General features: G+C 38.7%; 2 protein-coding genes across 4 annotated transcripts; both read left to right on the top strand.

Moving 5' to 3' along the window:
- Positions 1–9,568: 9,568 nt before the first annotated feature.
- LOC131880788 (uncharacterized) lies at positions 9,569–18,037 on the top strand. 3 transcript variants are annotated; one of them, XM_059227488.1, is made up of 6 exons: positions 9,569–9,670; positions 9,796–9,987; positions 14,309–14,385; positions 15,156–15,329; positions 15,477–15,561; positions 17,294–18,037. In XM_059227488.1, exons 2-6 carry the CDS (start codon positions 9,969–9,971, stop codon positions 17,401–17,403), a joined length of 465 nt encoding a protein of 154 aa, XP_059083471.1. In that variant the 5' UTR covers positions 9,569–9,670; positions 9,796–9,968; the 3' UTR covers positions 17,404–18,037. The 3 variants fall into 3 exon arrangements, with proteins under 3 accessions (XP_059083471.1, XP_059083472.1, XP_059083470.1); XM_059227489.1 differs by having other exon boundaries at positions 9,604–9,720; XM_059227487.1 differs by lacking the exon at positions 9,569–9,670 and having other exon boundaries at positions 9,681–9,987.
- Positions 18,038–18,576: 539 nt separating this feature from the next.
- LOC131880789 (zinc finger C2HC domain-containing protein 1B-like) lies at positions 18,577–21,066 on the top strand. The gene is made up of 2 exons (XM_059227490.1): positions 18,577–18,926; positions 20,645–21,066. Exons 1-2 carry the CDS (start codon positions 18,759–18,761, stop codon positions 20,894–20,896), a joined length of 420 nt encoding a protein of 139 aa, XP_059083473.1. The 5' UTR covers positions 18,577–18,758; the 3' UTR covers positions 20,897–21,066.

Here is a 21,066-nt window from a genome sequence, read left to right as displayed (position 1 = left end):
TTGAAAGCGAGTAGATGTAGAATCCACCCATAAATAGGGTCAGTTACTCAAAAGCGTTCAAGGGGTGAAAGGTGTAATAAACAGCGTCCAGGTTTGCTGCATTTCTTGACTATTTTCAGTTCTTGTTCGTAAGTAATTCTAAATTTCAGTGGGTCTCACGTTCTTAATCCTGCTCTCGATATGGTCCATTAAGAAATATTTTTACTTGAACAACAAAAAAATAGCCTTCATAGATAGCAAATGTAAGGTTGTATCTTTCTTATATTCGTATATTCTTTTAGAATAGAGATCTAAAAGAAAACAGTAAAAGAAGAACCTGCTTTCAAATAAAAGAAGAGGAATAAATGAATCACGTAAAAGTTGACGCCTAGGAAGGTGACATGATTTTTCACTTTTATTAGAATTGCAAAGAATACACGTATTTCTATTGAGACTGAGACCTCTGTTCAAATTATTTTACGAAACATTTCCCAAAGCAGCTAAGATACAGCTTAGAAAAAGTGGTGGAATTCTTACCACAAACTTGGAAAATTTAAACAAATGCCATATCTCTTTATCAAATTTTTGACAGGTATAACACATTTTAGATATATATAGATGAGTAACTATTCTACATTATAGTAGTTTACAAAGCATAGCAAATGATACAGCTTCATTTCTTTGAAAATGACGGATCTGTTCCCTTATTGGTGGGATATTAAGAAAAACGCATATTTTGGCAGTTCCAAAATACGTCGTATTTTCTGCGAGGTTCACTATAAAAAACATTTCGCACCGTCGTCTGACAATCCTCAGAATTATGTTCGAATTCCACTTGGAAGGAAGGGAATGGAGTGAAGTCAATTCACGTTCATTCATTTCATGTGGCTAGAAACGGGTTTTATATGAATTTGTTTCACATAACGAGAAAGACGTTAGATGGAAGAAATGCAATTTCCGAATGAGACCATATTGTCAAAGGTGGAAACTTCTCAAACTGTCTAAATTGAGCACTCTGAACACTTGAGCGTCTCATCAAAGTGAAGGCAAAGACTGCGCAGAAGACGTACTTAAGAGAGCGATTCTCACGTAGCAAAGTTGGAATCTCATACAATCTAAGTAAGAACAAAATCTAGAGGTATCAAGTACCGAGTCTTTCATGCAAGGTAATTTTCGAATGGGAATGTAATGCCCCGGGGACCTTTTCTAGACCTCCCATCTCATATTCAAACCGTCATCTTGACACGTTGGAAGAAAACGTCAAAGCCATCAGAGTCTAACTCCTCAGATTAAGACAGAAGACTATCGAAATTCGATTTCCTTGCCTTCGCTATTCACCACTCAACAAATGCTGAATTCTGAGTTAAAACGAATTTTCTCTTTCCCTCCTCATTTCTTTCGCATTTTGCAATTCTCCTCAGGAGGTATCACACCAATCCGTAAAAATAGATCAATGCAAGACATTTGAAACGTAAGCGTGTAGATGTATACAAACCGCTAATTCGTACATCAATGATAAATTTCATGAGAAAAACATACCTTAAGATGTTTTACTACCTTGTTTATTTTTAATACATTGCCTGTTATTACTCTTATGATACATAAAAAATTATCTGCGTTATGGAAATTGGAAATCCAGGTTTGAAAACCCTAAAATACTTCAGACCCTAAGCACCTAAAACCGAAAAATGCTACCGTGGAAATTTCTTAAGAATTGATTGTAAACTCTGCACATGCTTTAATTTTGAACTTCATGCTTTTCATCCAATCTTCATCTTTCTTTCGACAGTAAGATAGGCTTTGTGTTGAAAGTTAGGTTTGCGAATGGAAATGGCAAGAGCTCAGTTAGCTTAATATGACTTCAAAAGCTTTGGTGGAAAGTGCCAGAATCACAAGACTTTCACGGTTCTTGATACTTTTGCGGATCAAAATGACTCCCAAAAATTCAAGGGCCAACTTTTGAAAGGATTTCATGTTTTGCGTATATTTCTCCTTATCTAGTTCAAATATTGCAAAACCCGTTGCCATCAACCATAAGATGGTCATTAAATAAAAGATCCAAGTACATCTGAGAGAAGGCCAAAGACCGAGTTGTTTGCAAACAATTTGACCAGAAATGAAATAAAACAAAACATGTGCTAGATCCTGCCAATCAACCCTAATGAAAAGAAACTATGAGTGGACTTAATTGACCCGTAAACAATCTAGCAGTGTTGAAAATAGAAATATGCAAGGCATTGAGCCGTGTCCAAGCTTTATCGCTTTCACCTTCTATGAGTGAAATACAAGTATATTCTGTTCGCATTTTTTGCTCGAATTCCAACGAAAAGTTGTCTGTAAACTAGAGTTGCAAACAAGAAATCGCCCGCCCTTAAAATTTAATCAAACATGGCTGATCTGCTGTTTAAAAACACCACAAAGAAACCATTTGGCTAGAAAGATCAACATCAGATAGCAAATTCACAACTCTTTCATATTGATGTATGGCATTAACCTCAGGTTCGTGCCCTGAGGTTATAAAAAAGCATTTTCTCTGCATTATTGCAATACTCATTTTACCACATATGAAGTAGCAGTAAATGCTCTCTCATTCATCCTTTCCATTAGAAACGGATGTTTACGAGGCCCTTCTCGAAGAAGGAAAACTGCCCTACGAAAAAAGAACGGTGTCTTCCTCATCCCTCTGAACGCCACAATCAAGTCTTGTTATAAGGTTTCTATCGTGAAAGGTGCTGAAGTAATTGCAACTTCTGGACATCTTGTTCCATGGACAAACACTTCGAATGGCAACACTGGAACCCAGAACCAGCCATCAAATCAACAACCCGATGGAAAGCATAATCTTAAGTTAGTGAAAAAAAATCGTGAAATATCAAGGAAGACCGATATTTAGCAATAAAGACTATTTTAACATCCAGATCGATTGAAACGAATATGTGTAAACTAGAATTAGGGGCATCAGTAATTCTTGCTGTACCAAATGAACCCACAAATTTGGCTATGCGTATGTTTACTTACTTCACGTTCTTGCAATTTATTGTATACATGAATTAAATGGAAGACGAGATATTTCGACGAGAATCTAAATTTCACTTTTCCGACCTTTTGTTGAAAAACAAATTACCTGTATGGAATTTGTTGCGGTTGGGGATCGTGATCCTCATTTTCCCTACAAAATTAGAGAGCAAAAAAAGTTACACTAAATTGATGGAAACATGAGCAGAATATAAAAACAGCAATTTCGAACTTATGCACAAGCGCCATATTGAGAAAAGGAACGGGGGAAAAAGTTTGTCCATTAGTGAACCCGGTATTTATCTACCTTTCAGAGCAACCCACCCATCTGAAAGGCGTTGCTTCAAACTTTTTTCCATGAGAACTCTTTTCGAAAGTAATGGGCAAAGCTAACCGATGGCAAAGACCACAAACCTAACATAACGTTTATTGGAAATCCCTGCCAAAATATACTTCTCTATCCACAAAGCATACACACTTATTTGGTGCGTGTGACATTGATTTGGACGCTTCTGTCTCCAACAGATTGGATCCAGGAGTAATGCATGTCATTGGTAAATCCAGCCTTTGAAGAATCTTACATGAGTGACTCTTGCTCTGGCGAGGTTACCTACGAACCACATCAGTGACAAAACCAATATCTTCCAAGGCCGACAACTTTGATATGAAACCAACGCCACAAAGTGGAGTGTTCTTCCACCACTGATGAACATGGTAAGTAATAATCCGAAGTTCTTTCTATTGCGAGTGAAAGCAACATATTTGTACCACGGTAATTGTGATTTAGTAGATGGTTTTATGGTGTGATCGAGAAATTAAGCGGGGCAAGGAGAGACCATCTTTACATGGACCAAGAATCTAAGTTTTTTTTTCGAGTTGAGCAGACTTTTTTTAGGGGATCACGTAGAGGCTGCACTTTAGCTTGGCCTTGAAGATATATTACGTTGAGCCGATAACCAATTGGTGCTTTGGTATGGGCATCTAGTAGGTAAATATCGTGGGCACTTGACTGGTGAGTACAAAGAAAGTTTGCTTGCGATAGATGGCCAATCTTACGCCACAAAGCATCGATCTAGTTCAGACGGAAGGTATTGTAGAAGAATTGTGTGATTTTCAATCAATCTCTCCGTAGTAAGAATGTATTCTGTTCTTATCGACGGTTCTATTTTCTATAGCACAACCTGTGATTTCTAGTGCTTTGATTTCGTTTAATTCAAATGTCACACTTTATGAGTAATTTAGTGTAAAAATAAAACAAAAGAAAAAGTCCTGGTGGGGGGGGGGGGGTGCTATGAGAAGCTTGTCCCAGGGAACTAATCCATGGCTTAAAGTAACAAATTGGATTGGATAAGGCCAACGTCGATGCTTTGAAACAATCTATTTTGCAAGTACATGAACAGCTCACGTTGTCACTGAGGGTAAAGTTTCGGTCCCTTTTAAGTGTGATAAATTGCCCTTGCTTTTAAATCAATAAATAAGAAAATAAATGATATGGCTCAGTTTGGTACGTATGCTTATCCAGGATCCTTGGCTTATCAAAGATTTCATTCGGTGACAATTTTGTGACGAACGTTAAAGGGCTGTTCCAATTTCATGCCCCAAGTCAATAAGACACTACTCTGGGCTCAAAGGCTTGCTACGCTTAACAAAATATAATTTTCGTTCCGCACTTCAGAGGGCGCTTTGTAAGTTAGCCTCTACCAAATGTAGGGCGGATTGGGCCGGTTCCTTATTATTGAGTTATAATGCGTTTGAGTCGTGTTTGGCCAATCCTATCAAAATCTATGTATAATTAGTGACCCAGGCCACATAATGCCCGGAAAAGGAATTACTTTCATATCACGTTACGAGTAGTTTATTTAGCAAGCGACACACTGTGCCTCTTCCCCATTTTATTTGAGCTGTCTGACGTCGGAAATATGGGCCCCTATAAGCAAATATGTAGAGGGGCTCTGGTCACTTCCTGACGAGGATTCATGCTCATTGATACGTTCGTTTTGAAACTATAATCTTCAATCAAGATCCAATCCTGATAGATTATTACCAAATATGCACAAATACAAACATTTAGTCTTTGGCTTTCATATCAGAGATGTTCTACTTTCTCTGCGTCCATTCAAAGCATCTTGTTGCTGAAACTTTTGACTTTTTTGTCAGATTACTGAAACAATGCTCAGACCAACTTACAAGGGGAAACTTTCCTTAGTCTCGATCTAACACAATACGATTGCCAAAACATCTATGCAATTGGAGGATTCAATGTCCAAGCAAGAAAATATTATCTGCTTTGCTACACTTAATGATAAGAGCTGTTGTTATTATGAGTTAAATAAGATGATGACATTGTTTAAAATGGGTTGGATCATTTGAATGTAAGCATTGAGCTGCCATCAGGATCCGTCAACTCTAACTTATCAATGAATCAAATTTTCTGCTCACAACTTAGGGCTCCCACTATTGTGAATTTGGAAAACTAAAAGAACAAAGCGGCGTGAAAATCTTCATTCGCCAAAGCTCGAGCACCTTTCTAAAAGCTGTAAAAAAATAGCTTCCGCTCACCATTTTTTGATGAGACAGCCACTTACGCCTTATGATAAATCGAGAACGGCCTCAAATAAATTATGAACGGACATTCCAAAGTGATAACAGAAAAAAAATGTTTGGGCTTCCACGGATTAAGACTTTCTTGAGAAGGTAAGTAATGGATCGGCAATAGATCGTTCCAACTCCAACGCAAAATTTGGCAGATCCCATTTAAAAGAGATCGCATTTGGCTCATTTCGATCGAGCACGATCTCGATTCGAACGATCATAAACATCATTTATTAGTAGGAGCGTAGAAATGTAGGAAATTTGATTTTTGGCTCAAAAAGGGACTCATTTGCCGTTAAAACTGCCCCAATATAGATACCATGTTCAACTTCATCGATTTTACTGCACTTAAAAGTATTCCCAGGAATCATAGATTATCAAACTGTGACTTTTTGCAAAAGGGGTATATTAGATCTTGTGAGCAAGCTTCCTAAGAAACATTGTTCCTGCCATGCCATTTGATTCACATTCATTTCCTTCACACAACAATTGATTTTAGTATACTTTAGGTCATGTTGACTCAAGATTATTAACCAATAAAGCACTGATCTGATGGACAATCCATCTACTCCTTTAAGCACATTTTTTTTCACGATGCTTTCATTTTTCAAATATCTACGAGTAGTTCATATTTAGGTTTTCGCTGATTTGCTAAGTTACTTGCCATTTTTTGGGCTTAAATGATCTCTTCTTTTTCCCAGAAAGCCACACTACTATTCATGAGTACATTTGCGGAATTGTTCAATAAACTTCACGCATAGTTTCATCTTGATTTTGACAAGTCTCTTCAGTGTTCATTCTAAATTCAAAAGAAAATGTTTGGCTTTCGAGTAATTGCCTAACACTCTTATTGATTCAAGCGATGAAAAGTTTCGATCCTTTTTGAAATGACCCTTGCGCATATATGAAAAATGCAAGCGTCTTTGATATTGGTGAACGAGGAGCGTTATGCGTTTTTTCTTGCTCAGATATAATGATGTTGCTCAAAGCATTCCTAAATTGATCGTTTCCGCAAAGGACCAAGCCAAGTCCAGCACTCGCTTTTAGCTTTAGAGCCCAATGCATGAGGTCCTTGTGGATGGGTTTTATGAAGTCCTCATAATTTAGAAAATATTTTTCTTTCGACCGTCACGAAGGTTTTGAGGAAAAACAAGGGAGCCTTATCTATCGTGTTCCAACTTCCAAAAATGGGGGTCTGGTCAAACTTTTATGGCAACATTTTGTCCAAATATTGGCTCAACTTTGTCCTTCCTTTGTATGAAGCAAGCATTTACAATACCATAATAGTGGACTAGAAAGCATAAAACAAGGAGGTCTGCATGGTTTTGCGAGTAGCAATTCAGCAATTCTTCCGACGACCTGGCACAAAACTGGACTTGCACTGTGACCCTAAAGTCATTGCTCTATCGAATGTGCACTTCGGTTTGTTCTTCAGGTATTCGTATTTTTTTCGGACTTTCTTACCGCTACTGGTAGTGGAATTTCCAACAATTCAAGACGAACAGGATATTCATCTTATATAACCTTAGGTTCATACAATAGCAGATCCACCATCGAAGTGGAGTTGGCAAATCTGGCTTGCCCTTGAATGCAAGGTTGATCAGGATTTTAGATAAACACTTGTCCAAGTCTGACTTAAATCCTACTGCAGGATCAACGCCTACTACATGCTCCCTACAAATATTTGAGGGGAACAAATTGAAGAATGAAGGAGCCCGAGAAATAAGAGAGGTGGGCTTTGGAGTGATTTCAAGTAAAAGGTTTCGTGCTGTTTCTTATGATATTTCCCGTACTACCTTGTCCATCATGGCAACTCATCTGTTTCCCGTAGTTCCTCTTAATATTCATTCGACTTTGGTTACTGGTCGGACCAAGACCTCTCGTTCACTTCCGAAATATATCCAAGTTCGAGTCAGGTTGTCACAAAGCAAATAGGCGTATTCAATTCTACATTTTTATCTTTACTAGAATTTTCAAAATAAAAAATTGACACCACCTAAAGCACAAGGCAAAACTGAAATCCAAATTTCAACGATATTAAGAATAGAAAGACTGATCTGGTAGTAAACAAGTCTGCCTTTATTCAAAGAGATGTTTTGGTAGTTTCGAGATCTAAAGCCGGAGTGATAAATCAAGTCACCCTTGCCCTTGTCAAACACCGTTACAAAAGTCTAGAAGATGGCATAACTTCCAATTTTCAAAGGTTGCGATTGCTTACCTAATCTACATAATTTGCGGAACAGAAGGACGATTACATGGCTTATCAGATCAAAGAAATCACTTCAGGCATTCCTAAATCAGCGAAGTGTCATCAAGGGGCACAACTTTACGGTCATACTGTACTCGTAAGTCTTGATCGACTCTTACAGTAAAGGGTTGGTTGATGAAGCATGATGAAGCTAAATTGGAAACAGGAAAAACACTCCAGGAGTTAGTCGATATTTTTTGGCCTTTGATAGCTATGAATAATCCCCCCTCTGGTTAGGCTTCCAATATTTCAAAAAGGTACTATTCGTTTAAATGATTGGTCATATTGTTTTTTCTCTTAAAGATTGTTCGAGATAACGATGCTCGTTATTTCCGGGCTTTTTCAATAGTTAATGGGAATAAATTTGCCAAAAGATGAACATGAAAGATGAAAGGTTGGGATGCTACTTTCCCTTCCCTTTTCTGTTTTGCTTGCCTATTTTCTTAGTATTGTTGTCGTAAGCCTTCCTTGAATACAATTTAGGGGTAAGATCATTAGCTCATTGTTTTAACATGGATGGCAAGATATTTAAGATATTTGTCCAGGCATGAAATTTGAGATATTAATCATTCTCATCCAGCACACAACGCGGATGATCCAATCACTATTCTCGATAGACTTTCCTTATGTATGTACATCTGTTCATTTAACTGTCCAAATTTCATTCAAATCTTCACCAATTTATCCTAGAGCGCCGTCTATCGATAGTGTCTCCATGTTTTGTGCCGTTGAAAATAGATTCTGCGAGTCGACCTCCCTCTTCATTTAGAAAGACAATAGAATATTTGGAATGGTCTTTTTTAGGAGCTTCTATTCATGAGTAACAGTACCAATTCCCAAATTTCGGAGAAACTGTACTGTACAAACTTTGATCTTGTTTTTTGGGCAACAATTGCAGACAAATCTGGCGGGTTTTTGATGTTAATATTGCTTGCCGCGTATACAGTACTTTAAACGGCTATTTGTCTCCGAGACGTTTTCAATCAAAAAGAAAATGGTTCCGCTTAACTGTTCATGGATACCAAAATAGATCCTTTAATCATCTAAGGGTGGCATTGGAACAGTTCACACCAAATCTTTAAGTTATATGTAACCCATAAATAAACAAAGAACAAGGAGCTATTTAGGACATGTTTTGATCCCAATTGTACTTAGCGAACCCATTAATTCAAAGAAAGTCTCGACTTTTGTTTTTTTTGACCCTTTATAAACAAGTCATATCTTTATGTTGTTTTACTCAATGAAGATTTTAATTTCCCATTTACTTTACCAAGGTAAATTTAGCCTTCTAAGTTTATAATCACAATCTTTTTTAAAGTACTTTTTACATACTGCTCACAATTTCGGATGCGACACTCAGGCTCCTTCAAACTTTTAGTGCAGTTTGAATTGTATTGATAAGAAAATCTATAAATCTATGCCTCGTTGATAATATACCAAAAGCAACTTTGCAAGAACTTTCCAAAGCTAATAAAATGAACCTTGTTAAACCACAAGTGATACAATTTGCATACCTTGATCCTTTCAGTTGTGTAAAGCTTCAGCTAGAATCGCTTAGTGTGTCTGAATCTACCATACTCGTACATTGAGCTTTTTCCAATCAAACTGATACGATTCATACAATCCAGGGTCTCGATATAAATGTGTACTTCCCTATATACGTATAGAGCATGAAGCAATATAACGTATTATGTAATAATGCAACGCATAAAGGAATGCTAGTCAGAAATTCATGTCAGTCACAAACCACCATCGGGGATTTCAATACAGTAGAATACAAAATGGGAAACATTGGCAACAACGTCGGTCAAATCAATCGGACCTGAGTTCATCAAGGTCCATTGTTAACAATCTTGGCCACAGTTGACCCCCTTTCATTTGATGGAGTCTGGGCACAATTTGAGACACTCCACACGCGCTGGCCGTGATTTATTTTCCGCTTTCTTTGACCTTGTTTACAGGGCATGATGTTTCTGCACTTCAAAATCCGGCTTCTTCCCTCACTGGACCTGTAGATCAAAGTCACCTTCAGCCACCGGATGTCAGTGGTAATCCAAGTGGAACCAACTTTGTGGTTCGAACTTCGGGAACCGAGGTTCGAGCCAAGGAGGTGATCTTGGTCTCTCTGGCTTTCATGCTTCTGGCCTTTTCGAGTAAGTACATTAAGTAGTACATACAAGTACAAGTCTCAACACCACACATAGGGAAGTTGATTAGTTGCACAATATACGCAATGGTGCCCTCTAAGGAGCTCAATTGGGTAATAACGAGAACCAAAAGCTGTGTTGGCACCGAAACGAATTCCACTATCCCGTGAGATTTCTGAGACCCGGAAATGAGGTATCTCGGCTTTGATTAGAACCACCAGTTGGTAATTTGGTTCTCTCCGGTGGGTGCCAACAAATAGGACCACAATGCCATTGGAACACTCAATCAGGGGATGAATGTGCGCATTCCTGAGAAATTCAGGTTCTATTCTTAGACCGCAAAGCATTTTCCGAACGGATGGCTTGGATCTGGGAGATTTAGGAGATCGGAGATTGCTTACTTTCGCTTCAATGAAGATTTAAGAGCTTTACAATCGAGAGGATTTGCGATGTATCAACTAACAAGGACATTCTTTTGTTTTGTTTTTCTACTGAGAGCTTTATTCTATTGGTAACTAAATGCATTCACCTCAACGCAAGACTCATCTCAATGAACTACAATTTCCTTCTTTAATGGGGAGAGTTTCGCTCTAAATCCCGCCATATTAGACATGATATGGTCATAAACTAAAGTATTCAAAGGCTAAGCTCCTCGGTGTAAAAGAAGAATACAGAATACAACCCATTGATGCATTTAGGATAGAAATATGAATTGCAACTGTACTGACCGTGCAATTTCTTGTTGGCATTTCAAGAATTGAAACTAAAAGGTTTTTGTTGTTCCCAAATTGTTTGTAAAAAAGAGTAGATATTTACAGTGTGGCTGAGTAAAATGCGGATTCATCTTTGGGAACTTACATTTACAAGAAGAATTCAGCGATTTTTTTTAATTTTTGCTTAATTCAAGTGTTGCTATGTCAAAGAAAAACTCTGACGTCAGAAAAGCTTCTCCCTAGGACTAATGGCTTTTGAGATACAGGCTAAAAAGATGGCTAAAACTAGCCAATTTGCTTAAAGACCAGATGCCCATCAAGAACATCATGAGCGTTGTCAGGTTCTCCAAGGCTGTTCTCTATACCATCAAAACCTTCAAAAAGAGTTTCTCCAGACTTTTTCTCCAGAGGAAGTCTGTATATGATGGCAAAGTCAAAATTGACACAAAAGTGTGCCTGAAGGACCTAGGGGCCGTAATTAAGGCCAGGCCCACACCTTTACCCCTTTTGATTGACTGATTCCCATTTGCCCTCAAGGTGGGGGCCCAGGAATACTTGGAACTGATGCAACAATGGTCAGGTTTTGAGTTGATTCCAATTACGTTGGGAAGAACTCCATGTGGCGACAGGGCTCAACCCCAACCACAAATCCACGGTCATCCAAATCTGATCCCAAAAGACGTTAACCAACTTCTGACCTCCATGTTGAACGACATTAAATGTAAGGCCTGTCCAATTCTTCTCTCCCAAAGTGGGGTTCGTCAAGGCAACGCTGGAAGAGGAATAATGAAAAATTCCTGAGGAACACATCAAAGAGACATGCTTGGCAATCAGGCCTAGGATCAAGGCCATGCTGGCTGCAAATGAACACTCATTTGAAAAATGACTGATGTATTTATCTCCATTTATTCAGTACAATTTGAATTGAATCCATTGAGTATTCATTAAAAATCTTGATGGTGTTTAACTTGGGTGCGGAATTCCGCGTTTTACTCTGCCTCGTTATATTCACTATGTAATTTTTGGAAAGTAATTTGCTATTTCATTAATCTCTTTAAACCAGTCAGACTTAACTTGTCGGTGAAAATGGACCAACATCGAATATAGAAATCGTTCATTTTCTTCGTTTTCTTCTATTGCATATTTCTTCTCCGTACTTTCTGTTGGATCAAATTCCTTTGTTTGTCAAGGAGCGTTTGTCTAATCTGCATAAGTTTTGAATCTTTCCACACCCCAACTGAATGTAGCCGACTCCCTTTGAAAATGTACAATCTTTGGAAAAAGGTTTTTTTACGTGACTGTGAAACTGTTTTCTTGTTCTCAAAACATGACATGAACATGAAAAATGCATACACTAGATAAAACAATCCTGTATCATAGTCTTTCTTGGAGACAAGTGTCGCATTTATTCATCCACATTTTGTCCTTTTCGTTTTCTATTGAGACTTGTATTGTGCTTTTAGCCCTAGAACTATTCATTTCATTTGAAGCTAAAATGAGTGCCATTCTAAGAACATTAGTCTTGAGTTGGATATCATCATTATCCGCAAAATAATTAGCCTATAAGGTAAGATTAAGAAGCACTGCTGCAATAGATACGCATTTTGAATCAAGCAACATTCCTTCTTGAGTTGATATTCCGCACCTCTGTTCTTGTGTTCTTGGCATTAGCACCTTGCAAATAATGCATTACTTGCAAATGGTTTCCACCTTCTCGAACACTCAAGTAAAGCTTTGAAGGAAAGTTATTCCTTGGCTTGCCATCACCTTGTTTATAAAGGAACACTCTGGGTGCAAATTCTTCTCCACCTCACGTAATCCGAATTTTGGTAACTGGTATTCACATATCCTTGGGGGGGATATCTTTCTTCTACTAAAATGGTGCATCTCCGAGATGTGACTGCGAAAGGAATGCGGTAAAAGGCAATTTACATACATACGATCCATAGTCAACGAATGCCAACAGACCCGTTATGTGGTAGTGGACCTATTTTGTAGAAACTAAATTGCATGCTAAGATTTGGTAGGCAAACTATACAATCCTTGAACATATGGTTGCCCTTGTAAAGTGCTCAATTGAGTTTAATGTTACTGGTTTATCCCATCTATTCAAATGGTCTTTTTAATTTAACTAGAAATCAGTGGCCTACCCTAAAATTCCAAATTTAGTATGTGTGTGAATAATATAACACGCATAACATGATGCTCAACAAACAAGATTGACCATATCATTTCTGACATTTATTGTAGGCAATATCATTGTTTAAATTTCAACTACACATGTAGTTTTTTTGAAATTTGGTCGAGAAGCTTAACTGACATAAAAAAGGAACATTGGACTGTTATGAAATATACTTTGTTATATTAGTCAAGAGATTCCTAAATGATGCTTGGACGCATCTTTTACGTGAAACCAAGGCCTTAGCCTTCAGACAGGCCAGGTCAGTGTTCCACAGTGTTAGGAACCAGCCCTTTCCTGGGGTGATGTCCGGACACAAATCGTCCTTCCTGGTCACCGGACATCCTTTTGCAATATTGACGGTCACACATCTTTTTCTGGTTCTCAGCCAAATTCCATCAACGACGAGAGCTGACAAAAGACTTTTTTCAATCTGGACCACACTCTCCCATGCAATAACCTAGAATCAAGAATCTCGTCAGTTACATCTTTCCTCCTGCACTTGCAATGTCTTCTACACGTGTCTTCAATTCTTTCTTATTAATTCATATTTTATTGCGTATCAAGATTGTAAAAGATGAGATTGCAAGACATTTGAAACGCCATGAATGCCTCCCTGTAAGGATAGTTTCCTCACCTATCGTGTGTCCATCATATTTTAAGAGGTTCGAAGGTTCAGTCGAAGCAGTCGAAATCCGATATTTCATTTTCATTCTGTGCCCACTTTCGACTGCAGACTTATCGAGTTGAACCATCGTAATCCCTCCAAGTTCCATCTCAAGGGACAAATTTGAACGGTAGTTGAAAACGAACGAGATCTATCAAAGGCCCAAATATCAGATATGGGGATAACCTTTCATTCTGATGGCTCAAATAAGTGGAAGAGCGTTATTCTTAGAGCATTGTTGATACTGTTTTTGCCTTTGCCTTTGATTTGGAGGTTGGTTCCATTATCCCTTGTTCAAAGTGGACGGATTCGGCTACATTTCATCGCTTGTACCATAATCTTCTTCTATGTACATGGATTAGGCCATGTCTGGAGTGGGATAAAAGCTGTTTTATCAGGAAGATTCTTGCCTCAAGAGCCATTTCTTTCAACTCATTACCTGGCAGGGAGAAACCTGGAATCTGGATTTCTCGATACCCTACATCCACATATGAATCAAGGGACTTGCTCACCAGATGTTCCATTTGGAACCAAATCCAACGGGGGATTAATCTCAAACTCCGGGCCTTGAAACTACTTTGAACAATTTCTCAAAGCATTTATGATAAAGGATTGAAGACTCGCACCCTCGGGTGTAGTACACCTTAACAACTATGCACTTTGTAACATGGAATGTGGAGGATTTGTAATGGTTTTTGTGAGCTTCATGGTTGAGAGAGATCGTCAGAATAAGTTTGAATCATTAAGATAGCTTCTTTTTTGTTTCAGTTTCTCTTTTCTTCAAACATTGGAAGAAGAACTATTGGGACATCAACCAGCTCCCATATTATGCTCAGTGTTATGAGGTTCGTATTAAACAATTTGATAGAATTTTTAGAGTACATCAATTGAGACAAAAAAGCCTGACATCAGAAACTAAATAGAGCATGGATGATTTTGAATTTTGAACACGTTGTCACAATCACAAAACATGATGGTGGTTCTTTGAAGCATATCTACTCTCACATTTTAGATGTGTTTGAATCTGAAGATCATAAGGCCTTACTCGCTTACCGTAATCTAAAGATTTTTTCTTACGCACATACACTTTTTACACAATTGACACGACCATTGGTCGCAACAAACATCTATGATCAGTTTACCTTTCATGACACCAAAACTCGGATCATGCTTCAATGCAAATACGACAGAATGATCGCTTTTGAGAACGACACGTTCCCTTCAATGGCAGGCTATTAAACCTTTGGAGCTTTTAACACCACTTTCGCCTAGAAAGACATAGCTTACAATTTCTCGTCATGTGTTTAAAAAGTCCGAAGGCATCGCCAAAACTACCTAGAGCCTCGTCAGAACCATACCTACAATTAAAGCTATTGCATATTTAAGCTATTTGTACGTGCTTTGATTTTTGGGTAGGAGGGAGTTGAAAACAATACTTGTAGCTGGAATATATTGTTCTCAACCACACAGTAAACATCCAGCATACTGTTCATTGAAGTAGATTGGGGTTTCTAGATCCGACCATGCCGAAGCTCAAATGTAATGGCGAACATTGAAGGCACACTTTAAGATGACAAATAACCCAACTAGAGGTAGTTTTGGATCTTGCTTTCAGGATGAGGAGATTCCCCCTGGTCCAGCCCCCGGAGCAGTTCCAACTTTAAAGACCCAAGTGTCCACTTCGGGAAATAATGAACTAATTGCCACCTTCCCCAATCACGAGTCTGCCAGTTTATTTGATGTGGCTTGCTCTCTATCCAGAACCCACTCCATACGCCCAACTTTCAAGGTGAGAAAAAATCCGATCGTGAAAGGTCGCCATGGATCTTTTTGGACCGAGGGTTAATGATGGGCCAATGTTTATGGGACTTGTTATGAGGCTCTTAAATGGCGATAATGATGTGGTCCCATAGTTACATGATTGATAACATTGCAGCACAATCGCGCCCGAACCGTCTCATCATTTGGAGGAGCCCGAACGTCCGTCTCAAGGTCAAAAATGACTAGATTGGAAGGCCAGCGTGAGTAGAAAACATCTCGAATGTGGGGATTCATTCATTCTATCTTGATCTGTGGAGCATGAAGCACCGAAAAATAATTGTCTGAACTTGTGCGTTATTTATGCTTAGGAAGTTGACGTTTTATTGGGAAGTTTACCGTCTACGTCTATTGTAGTATTAAGATACTTTTTTCTGCTCTAAAGTCTGACGGCAGATACTTGGTTTCTTGAGAAATAGTTTTGGATTCATTGTAAAAAGGCTGGAAGTTCGTAGAGAACAAGGAAAGTTGATCCCTAATCGCACTTGACAGCTTTGGATAACAAAGTTCGGAGACGTCAATTTCCTCTTGGTAGTTTGAAATTGGTTTGTTTTCGATCTTAAACCATTAGACACTAGACAACACATCAAAGCTTCCCCCTTCATCAACAAGAAACTGCTCCAAAATAAGATGAATGTTCCAGTTAGGAGCGCCAGTGGTTGTTTTCAACATCATCAAGCTTCTTATCCACAAATAACAAAGATTTTAACGTCTTGTTCTTGAATTTTCGATTGCAATCAAAAATTGTAAAACACTATCTTTGGCCATGTAGAAAAAAATGAAGGCAAGTTCGAAGTTAGAAAACTTTTCCTCTTTGTTAAAACAAGTCGAACTTTCTTTGAAGTTCCACCTTTGCACTACACTGTGACTCTAAAGTTCTTGCCCTATTGAAGGAGCCCGTTGATTTGTTTTAATGCCCGTAGTGATAATCTAAAATGTCGTAATCTAGAAGAAAAAAAACACACCTTGATCATGCAACACCAAGGAACACGTGGATTTTTATTCTCGTATTGGGCAGAAACGTCTCAATGAAGTCAAGTTTGGCAGCTTCGTTTAAATGCGAGTGAACCGTCATGAAAACCAAAGATCGATTGCGAAGATTATTGAAACCTGTTGGCAAACCTTGGCTTACTTCTTGTTGATCCAGACAAAGAGAGTAACGGCAACTTAAATGTAAATTTTCAGGTTGCGTTTTGCACCAATTACTCCATCCAAAAGCAGCAAGAAAAAGATGTACACCCCGTTTTAAAGGTTATCTTGAAACAGAAGATTGACTTTTCTTTCAACGAGGACTCTTCAGAGATTTAAAAACTAAGTACCTAATAAAATCCTCAAGAAAGTCATGGTTAGGGTCCTGAACTTTCCGCTCATAGTGACTTCCATGTTTGACTTTATTCCAATCAGTGGTTGTAAAAGAGGGAAGTGTGCAAAACCAATCCAAAAGGTATGAACCACTCTACCCATTCCTGACTTATAAATGTTGTACCAAAAGGCGAGAACTTTACGGTCACAGTTTACGTATTGCTCAAGAATAGAGACGTGGAAGTAGCAATTCTACCATTCAGCCATCATTAGGGCGGATTTTCGCAACAACAGAGACAATCAAGAGGACCTGGAACTCCCGGATCTAATCATCTATGTCATACAACTCGTACCAAAAGCTGCTCTCTTGGTGTCTAGTCAACCTCCTGGGCATTCAAAGGAGACTTGTCAGAACTCAATAATACGAATGGGTCCCCTTTAACGAGAGCTCGTGCGTGCTTCTCAGCCACCAAGTTCAAAATGAACAGCGCATGATTTCCAAGGGTAGAAATTGTATTGTGGCCATATAGCCAAACCGACTTCTCTTTACACTCAAGCCTCCCGTTTCTATTCCTATTCTCGTGTGATCAAGACCCGTGACATCGCTCTCACTGTTGGCCTTCATTCTTTCAGATGATCTTGAAGAGGTCTTTGGACACAAAAGGGCCTTGTCGGATGCCTCTTTCAAAGGCCACTCCACCCAAGTGGTGACCAATCCCCAGTGCCAGCCGCTTCGACGATGACACAGTGGGTACGCCCCGCAAGTGGGACGATTGAGTCCCAGATCCACAGGAAATCTATATCAGTCCAAGAAACTCCGACGTATTCTCTCCAGTTGTGAAGAGATCCCCAGTGGAGTCATTGAATCGGGACAAACAGCTCAAGGGGAAGAGTTCAAGATTGTTATAGCCAGTGCCTCGCCCAGCTCCTTGTCCAATGCCACGATTCATAATGTATGATGATGGATTAGATGTTTGAAAAAAAACACCTGGGTTTAAAAGAGGAAAACCAACGAGGGTCATGGAAATGGCAAAGTTTGGCGGAATCGCCTTTTCCGTTATTTGGTGGCACCGCACACGAGCCCAGGTGCAAAACTGTATTTCATCGATTGGAATCGTAAAGGCCGCCCGCTTTGAGAGTGTTTTGGCCAAGGCACCAAGAGAGCTTTCTAGTTCATCACAATCAATAAATCTCCCTTGCCACGAAACCACCGTCTAGAGTTGCTTAACAACGTGTTATATTCAAGAAAGTTCTACAATTTAAAAGCTACCAAAAGCGTGTAGGTTCAATTTTCTCAAATATTTTATTGTTCACTTGGATATGTTCATAGAGCAATGTCGAAAAAAGAAAAATAAACCGTTATGGTAAACGTTAGAATTTGGGTGATGCTGTAAACCTTTTATTTAGAGAGACAAAAGCGTCGTATTCGGAGATTAACAGAAGGATGAAGAAGAAATCCGTAGTAATGGAGAGAGGTGCTAGTGAGAGATATTTGTACCAGAAATCAACTATTGGAATAGAAGGTTAGATCATGACTTATCAGTAGACTTTCGAAATTAAGTTGAAACTCGTGAAGTAAAGCCGCTTCAAGAAAAAAAAAATATCGCATTTTTTACCACTTTGCAGCCTATTAATCTCTAAACATTCTATTCTAAGCTGAATAAACCGAAAAAATATAAATATTTAACGGACGGTTATTGTTCTCATATTAAACCAGTCTACGGTATTTGATGGCAATGTTAGTTAGCCCTCAAAAAGTACTCAAAACCTCTGGTTTTATTGCAAAAAATATTAGACACGTGTACATGTGACAAACGATGAGCACCCAACTGATCACACCATACTTTCTTGCCTCACTGGCTTTCTGTAATTGGTCCTGGATTCGTCATTTCACTCATTTCATTTGCCCGTATGGACCACGATAGGAAGGCTTGACTTTCCTTCTTGATTGTATCTTCCTTAACGAGGAGTCAGTGTGCTCCAAGTTGGCAGTTCTGCCTGCTGTGAATCCAAAACGTAAATCAAAAGCCATTCTCCAACCAAAACAGACAGAATTGTCACTCGCTTTGCTCAACCTTTGCGGTTCCTAACACTGAACATGGGTGGAGGAGCCAGCAAAAAAGACACTTTGGCTGCTGAAGGTGCCACCCGAGAGCGTCGACCCTCCCACATTGATACCAATCCTCCACCCAAAAGTGATATCTTGGTGGAATGTGGAACTTGCCTCAGGAAATTTGCCGCGGATCGCATTGGTCGGCATGCGGAGGTAAATATTGAATGCAGTTGTCCTTATACTTGATATGGTCGTAAGTTTGGCCACCTTAGGATAGGGAGGTTCCTTGAGTGGGACGGATGCAGAAATGCATTGAGTGTACACACTTGCACCGCCGTTATATTGACTTGTTGTGGGAATCATCACATAGAACAGAAAATTGTCCCAAGACAGAAGAAAATCAAGCTACACCAAATTATTTGGCTTTGATTCAATGCAAAATGAGACTAACAATCTTATTGCTGTCACTTGTATTTTGGAGGTTCTCTTAGGTTTTTATTTCTGGCTTTCTCTCTTATGTTAGATCGGCTAATAGCGGAAAATATTTTCTCTATGATGTGTATTTTAGCATCACATCCAGTTAGTATTTCGTCGTGAAGCGAGGTAGAGTTGGTAAAAGAATATGGTTCGATCGTGGTTTTGGATAAAACAGGAGATGGCAATTAACAGTAGAGTATAAGCATATTTCTTCAGACCTAAAAGAGGATCCCTTTCAGATTTGAAACATATGGAAAGAGTAATTGGAAATGGGACGAAAGTCTAAAGTATAATTCATTTAGGCTTGAAATGCTGAATCATAGATGTGCATTTCTTTTTAAGCGCGTTTTTCTCAGGAAGAAAGGTTGGGAAACGAGAAGAAAGTTATGGCTTACCACCTGAGAACAGAAATGCAAAATAAGGCCAATTATTTTCGCGAGTCCAGCAAAGACGGCGTTCAAGGATGTTTGGTTGGCAACCCTAAAGGTCCCGTGGAAACTGATGTTTTTTTAAGGTCTCGTAATCACACTTAGGAAAAAACTACGAAAGCGTCACCTTTCTTTAAACCATAATGAGAGTTGTGAAGTATTTTCTTCTTTTTGAGAAATGACACATATAATATTTTCATGCATCATTATTTATCGAGTACTCTTAGAAGTGTATTTGCTTTGCAAAAAAAAATTAAAAAAAGTATTCCTGCTCCGTTATCACAGTAATGTTTACCTCGCCCTCGGGAATAGGTTCGCCCATTTAACCTTTTAACCAGCAATAACAAGTACGACTCGTAAACCACGACTGCTAGTTCATGACTTGAGAGATATATTGTATCTGAATACGAAGGTTCTTAATATCTATGAATTCTATTTGACCAATTGTCAAATATCTGCAACCATGATTTACCATTGTTTGAATATCTTATCGTAAAAAAATATTGTCCACGGAGGCTATCATAAAGCTCTGCCTTTAAAAAATTGCATACTCAGAATAAGTTGTCGAACAAGATACCCGATTGGTTAATGAGGTTAACTATAAATCCTCCCTTCCTTCTCGAGTTATAGTAAAAAACTAGAATGAATAAGTTTCTCGTCTTGAAGTGCTGCTGTTCCAATCCCGGTAGCGATAAGGAAGTCCGCAAACAAAAAAAAAAAAGATGTGAAAAAAGAAATTGAAATCGACCTGTAGCGGTTAGAAAAGCTTGTGAAAAAGTAAACCAGAAAATAGGATAACGGGGACGGTTTTGTTGAGTAATGGCCATTCACAGATTTTACGATATATACGCTTAAACAGTGTTAAAGCAGGTTATATTGAAAAAAAGACAAATATTTCAGATAGCTTTTTTTATATGATTCCCTTCTGTTGATTCCCAACTCACGTTCATTGCTTCTCATGAACCTCAAGGTTCAGTTATATCCTGCAAAATCACATGTTTTAAAAGCCATTTTTTCTTAATTTAGGTCTGTGCTAAAACCGCTCAAAAAGATCGAGGTATTTTTGATGTACAAGAGCAACGCCTCAAAGGAACCGAAGCCGAGGATCTGAAGGATGAGATAGCAAATATGGAGGTCACTCGGGTGGGATCTTCTTGGAAAGAGAAGCGAGAGAAGCAAGTTCTTCACATGAGGGAGGCTAAGAAGCACAATCGACCGGTGTCGGCATTGGACAATATCGAGATTGTGACCAACAAATCTCCCAGAAGACATGACTAAAGATGGGATGGCCATCTTTGATGAATGTTATATTGTGACCCACCTTTGCCCTAGGGCGTACTCTGTGTGATATTATTTTTTAAACAACCGGTCGGTCTGCATAACCATTTCAAACCAAAATGTGATTTGTTCTTGAATCTCACGCAATAAAGATTTGTATTTACACTCAA

Source organism: Tigriopus californicus, chromosome 5 (assembly GCF_007210705.1).
Source record: "Tigriopus californicus strain San Diego chromosome 5, Tcal_SD_v2.1, whole genome shotgun sequence".
Classification (NCBI taxonomy): Eukaryota; Metazoa; Arthropoda; class Copepoda; order Harpacticoida; family Harpacticidae; genus Tigriopus; species Tigriopus californicus.
Note: the sequence above shows the minus strand (reverse complement) of the source record. Positions and strands in the feature narration are given on the sequence as shown.